This window comes from Oratosquilla oratoria, chromosome 42 (genome assembly GCF_046742065.1).
Source record: "Oratosquilla oratoria isolate Oo_2021 chromosome 42, ASM4674206v1, whole genome shotgun sequence".
In the NCBI taxonomy this organism is placed as follows: Eukaryota; Metazoa; Arthropoda; class Malacostraca; order Stomatopoda; family Squillidae; genus Oratosquilla; species Oratosquilla oratoria.
In genome coordinates this window covers 34,728,337-34,734,434 of record NC_134818.1, presented here as the reverse complement: position 1 = coordinate 34,734,434, position 6,098 = coordinate 34,728,337, and the positions used below count along the sequence as shown (strand labels likewise).

General features: G+C 43.0%; 1 protein-coding gene across 1 annotated transcript; it reads right to left on the bottom strand.

Moving 5' to 3' along the window:
- Positions 1 to 3,094, bottom strand: LOC143021446 (uncharacterized). Its single transcript, XM_076178914.1, has 2 exons — positions 2,873 to 3,094; positions 1 to 2,461 (listed from the first exon to the last, which is right to left on the bottom strand). The coding sequence occupies exon 2, from the start codon at positions 1,518 to 1,520 to the stop codon at positions 1,197 to 1,199; it is 324 nt and encodes a 107-aa protein (XP_076035029.1). The 5' UTR covers positions 1,521 to 2,461; positions 2,873 to 3,094; the 3' UTR covers positions 1 to 1,196.
- Between the last annotated feature and the right edge of the window lie 3,004 nt (positions 3,095 to 6,098).

Here is a 6,098-nt window from a genome sequence, read left to right as displayed (position 1 = left end):
TTTTAACTTGAAATTCTACGAAAACTCAGTATTACCAGCCTTATGCCAACACCACTAAATAGCTAGTTTAGAGTAAAGTAAATTAATCAGATTAATTTTATAGGATGGAAATGGATCCATAAAAGAAAGTGAAACGAATGATCGTGATGCAACTGATACATTTAATATTCCTTTAGAAAACAAAATAATCAGATAAAATAACCGGTTTTACTACTACGAACCTATGTTGCTGCACACCATAGAAAACATGTCTTCCTTGCTTCTGTTCCTACTCGTCATCTCCCTGATGACCACCTGAGCTCGGGTGTAGCCTTCCCTCCTCTCCTGACTGTACAAGTGACTGCTGGCCTCGCTCACTTGCTGCACACGATGCTTTATACTCTGGGTGTGTGAGGGCCAGACAGGGACATACATGGGGTTGTCCAGGAAAGTTCTTACTTGAACATTAGTGAGGCTGCAGGTGAAAGGAGGCTCACCGCCAGCCTGGATGTTATCCAGATCTATGAGATCAGTGTGGGTCTTGGCATTTAGATTGATTTCAGGAATCTTCCTGACCCTGAAGGAATAGTCACCAACTGATTCGTCATGCCCAAGATTCTCTCATAAGTCACATATTCAAGATCTTCTTGACTGCCACTCTTCTCTCCTCCTCATCCTTACTGCAGAGCATTGTCTGCAGAACTGCCTCGGGATGAGCATACCAGGATGATTTCCTTATAGTCTGCTCCACAATCTGAACAGCCTTCCTTGGCTGACTTCTCAGGAGTTCAAGCTGGAAGAAAACATGTCTTAGATCTTCAAAGAACGATATTTTGACCTTGGTGTTAAACCTGTTTAGCAAGTAGACATCCACGATGAACTGGGCATCAGGTTGTGAAGCTGGTTTCTCTTCAGTTTATGATGAGCGACCCAAATTCTGCAGAACCTGAGAGCTGTTGTGGGCCACCTAGAATGCGAGACTGGACCTATCTACAGGTAAGCAAGCCAATGAGGCATGACCCCAGTCCTGATGACTGCCAATCATGTAACCATAGTACTGGTCAGTACTCAGGTCGTCAATCACAGCCTGTGCAAGCTCAACGAGTGGAGAGCCAACTGTGATTCTTTCAAACATCGGATTCATTTCTAACTCAGTGGCAGTCTTGCCATCCAGCTCCTGGGTCAGATGTCTGAGTGGCAACTCGTTGGCGTGGAGGTCACAAACAATCCAAACCAGCTTCCTCCCAATCTTTCGCTCTATCCACTGCATGACCACCACCCCCTTGCCACCCTGTGTTTGTGTTGGTGCTGTCCCCTCCAATGGCCTTCAGGGTCTGGTCTATGTTCCTCTCTTTGAGGCAGTTCACAATGTTATCTGCCACTATCTCAGCTGGTTTCTTGATGTCATCTTTCTCTGGAGTGAAATGCCACAAATATTTCCCTCCTGGCTCACTGCAGCAGGTGTAGTGTTCCTCCTTCACCATAGCAGGGAACAACTTGGCAGAATCTCCAACTTTCATGAACACTTTAGTGTTATCCATTCTCCCATCAAAAAACAAATAATTTATTTAATTTTCTTTTATCCTCTTATCAAGCTCCTGAGCTCTCCTTACTTTTTTATGATCTATCACCAGGTGAACGTCATCGGGTGCTATCAAACCACTGTCAATCCAGGCAGCTTTTGCTATCTCTGCAGTTTTTCTGAGACCAGTGTGGTGTCGTATGCTGGCCAGAGCTATGTTCGAGATATCTTTCCTATTTCGAATCTTATGCCTGGGGCGTTTGGAATAATTAATATCTGAGTTAGGGACAAGGTCATCGTTCTCCTGGTCAGCATTCGAATCAGTCATGGGGAAGTCATTAAATTGAATCAGCTTGACTCCAATCATCGGTCTTCCTTCTCTCAGACTTGGCCTTATCAAGTCTCTTTTCCCCGGCAACTCTTCTCTTCTGTCTCTTGGACTCCGGAATATCCTGGCTAGAAATCATGAGAGCTCCTATACTACCAATCTTCTTTGAGTTTTGACAAATGCCAGTTCGATCACGAGAATCTCCAGTTCACGCTTACAAATACAGGAGGTGTGGGCCTCGGACTCACAGTCACGATCACATCCAAACTCAGGACAGAGAACTATTGGGCCAGTGCAAGTTTTCCTCTTCCAAGAGAGGTGTCACTTGCCTTTTCCCAACTGGCTAGCAGTCTCTCACTAACCTTTTAACTTGAGCGTTAGCCAGAGTGTACTGTGCCAAGACAGCTATGGTATCACTGGCAATGTCTTTATTTGTGCAAGTTCTTTGGTTCTTTTCGCTGGTTTGCCCGATTAAAACACTGTATCTCAAAATATCTCTCAATGTAGGCAACTCTGATTTCAGGAGTTCTTTCCTAGTCCCAATATAGTGACTGAGATAGTTGGATTTCTGGTTCCTCGTCCTGACAGCAGCAGTCATTGTGATTATTATCAACTTATAAATGGTTCAGAATCTGAAACAGAGAAAAAAATTTAGTTGCTTGTTAAAGAATTAAGTCAGAAAGCCATGTTCACTGTTTAATCGTAATGCAGCTGTACGTTAGATTTTCGAGAAAAGTCACGCTAAAAGTTACCTAGCAAAAGATTAAAAAATGTTAAAACCAAAATAATTTTCTGTTTATATATACTAAAATCTACCAAAAAAGGGATGGGCCATTTGCTTTAGCTGACATTGACCATGTCCTAAGCTCGTGCCCGCTTTCAACCAATTTAGACAACATTGACCTGGTCAAAATTAACCAAAGAACACTTGAATGGCAGTCTGTCTGGCATAAGCTATGATATATATACGAACAATCAACTATATTTGTGACACTATTTACCAAACAGGACCTTCTCCAAAGCTAGACATTCCTGAAATTCACCTTCGTCGCCTGCTCGAGATCTGCACCATGGAGACTGCCTTCCGGTGTCCCCGCGGTAACCTCTACCAGCAAGTTGACGGTGTGGCGATGGGCTCCCCCTTAGGAGTCCTTTTCGCAATTTTTTTCATGGGGTCAATCGAAAGGGAAGTTTTTTCACACCAAGACAAACCCATGGTGTATGGCAGATATGTCGACGATATTTTTATCATGTCTTCGTCAACTAAAGAAAGAGAGTCACTCCGTAACCTGCTGGAAGAAACATCAGGATTAAAATTCACTACTGAAGAAGACGTTAATGGCTCTCTCCCATTCCTTGATGTATTGCTCCAACAAGAGGGCGACAACTTCTCCACTTCCGTATATGTTAAGCCCACCAACCCTGGTCTCTGTCTTAATGGGAACAGTGAGTGTCCCCAACGTTATAAAGACAGTACCATTAGTGCCTTCTTTAGGAGGGCACTCACCCACTGCTCACGCTGGACCTCCACTCAAGCAGAAATAAACAGGGCCACTCAAGTCCTAGTTAATAATGGACATTCCAATCAAGACTGCCAGCGTGTCTTAAAAAGTGTCATCAACAAATGGTACCACGGGCCTCCCACCCCAGTAGCAGGCGAAGGTGAGATTTTTACCTTGTTTACCGTGCCCAAATGTCCACAGCTTACAAGGAAGATACGAAGGTTCTGAATAGGATTATTCATCGAAACATAACACCCAAAAGTGAGAATGACAAAGTTCGTCTCTCTATATATTACCGCAACCAAAAAACAGCTACACTTTTAATTAGAAACAACACTTCTCCTCGCCCCGAAGGTCCCGCTTGTACCAACGTAGTATATAAATTTTCCTGCCCCCTTGAGGACTGTACGCCTCTCGACTGCTACGTTGGCCAAACGAGAACGACATTGTCGAGAAGAATGTCTTCCCACTTGTCAAGTGGAGGCCCCAAACTACACCTACTAGAAAAACACAACACACAAATCACAAGAAAACTTTTAGAAGACAACACCGTCATTCTCGCCAAGGAATCAGAAAAGTCTAGACTTTTCTTCCTGGAAGCAATTATCATACGAGACATACAACCAACTATCAACAGACAAGTGGAAGCCCCTACATTACTCCCCAGCATGAAGCCCCTCCCTAGGACTAGTAGCCCTCTCTACCACAACAACACACCTTCCAATCACACCGACACCCAAGTCCCTCTCCGACGTTCCGCCAGACTCATAGAGAGGACACTTGGCCCTCAACGGACATTTGCCCCACAGTGACAAAATCCCCCCGTCATCCCATACATGTAATGTGACCTCTCCTCGTATCTTACGTCGTGACCTCCCCCCGTGTCATATATATATATATATATATATATATATATATATATATATATATATATATTTATATATATATATATATATATATATATATTACTAGTTTTTTTTTTTTTTTGACATTCTATTTGTGTCTTAAGGTGGTCTGAGATGATTTCTCCGTAGGTCATTTGTGCTGCCAGATCGCGATTTCAAGTCTCAGTGGTTTGGTATAGTGGCTGTCTCTATGTTAGAGTTACTACTGAACTGAAAATGTCAGATGAATGGTACTTAAGGGCTGGAGTATCTGTGTTGTGTATTCGTTCTTGGTGTTGATTGGTTTGTCCTATCGGGTGATCTCTCCCCGTGTTCGTGTTGGTTTTGCCCGGTAACAGAATTCATCTTAATGGTTGGTAGCGCCAACAGGTCGGGAGTCTGGATGTTCAGACTAGGGTTCATATCTTTGATTAATAGTACTTCTAAGATGGGGAGGCGACGGGAATCTTGGCATGCCGCTATGATGTTCGTATTTTCTACCATTATTTCTTTTGTGAGGGTTGTTTAGCGTTCCTGTCTTAAATGGTTTTTTGGGGCTCCAGATGTGAGATGGTAGGTCATGCGACTGCTCAGCTTAGTTGTTGCCATGCCGATATCGGTAGAAGGTAGGGCTTCAGAGTTCCCTAGTGTGAAGGAAATCTATATACGACATGTGACTGTTGGATTCATTCTTAACGTAAGGACTGTTACGTAGTAATATGTGGCTAGTATTTGCTTTTGTAATATATTATGATGTTTAATGTTTTCTCTGGGTTTGCTGCTTTTACGTTTCTCTTTACAATTTGTTTCAGTATTCTCTCTTCTTCTTTGTACACTTTTTCTTTTTTTTTTTCTTGGTGCCAATGGTTGATTATTTTCTTGGTTACTTCATCGATATTTTGTTTGGTGAACCCATTGTTTAGTAGGAATAGTGTAGACCTTTCTATTTCTGTGTGAACTTGTTCCCATTTGCTGCAATGGGTGAGTGTTCTTTGTATGTATGCGCTCATGGTTGAATCTTTGTATCTTTGTGGGCACTCACTTTTACCGTATAATCAGTGTTCGGGAGAAATCACCCAATAGGACAAGCCAATCAACACCATGAACGAGTAAACAACACAGCTACTCCAGCCCTTAAATAATATCCATCTAACTTTTTCAGTTCAGTAACAACTCTAAAATAAAGACAGCCACTATACCAAGCTACTGAAGAAGAGTCAAGAGACTCGAAATCCCGATCTGGCAGCACAGATGACCTACGGAGAAATCATCTCAGATCTCAATAGAGACATTAAGACCACATTAAGACACAACGAGAATGTCGTAAAGAAAATACAAAAAGCAGAACTAGCAATCACTGTTAACTCTATCCTGCCCATTTACACGCGCACACACACACACACACACACACACACACACACACACACACACACACACACACACACACACACACACACACACACACACACACACACAAACACACACACACACACACACACACACACACACACACACACACACACACACACACATATATATATATATATATATATATATACATATATATATATATATATACATACATACATACATATACCAAGGCTTTTTTCCCCCTTACAAGGGAGGTAGCCAAAAAGGGAAAGGCATAAAATCATTTCCACCCATTCCATCCCTGAATACACTCCACACCCCTCCACCCTCCCTCTTATCTGAGCACCTCCTGGATGATGGGTCATCCCTGCACCTTGTCCACTGCCCTGGGTCAGAAGCAGTGTCGCAAGACACAGCACATCCACAGCAAGGCCGCTTCATTAAATCGGCGACCCCCCCTCTCCGTCCCCCCATTGCATAAAATGAGAGGACGGGGAGAAATCCCTTCGGGC

What these genes read in the sequence shown, in the direction of transcription:
- LOC143021446 (XM_076178914.1), bottom strand. Translation starts at nt 1,520, where the DNA reads ATGGATAACACTAAAGTGTTCATGAAAGTTGGAGATTCTGCCAAGTTG.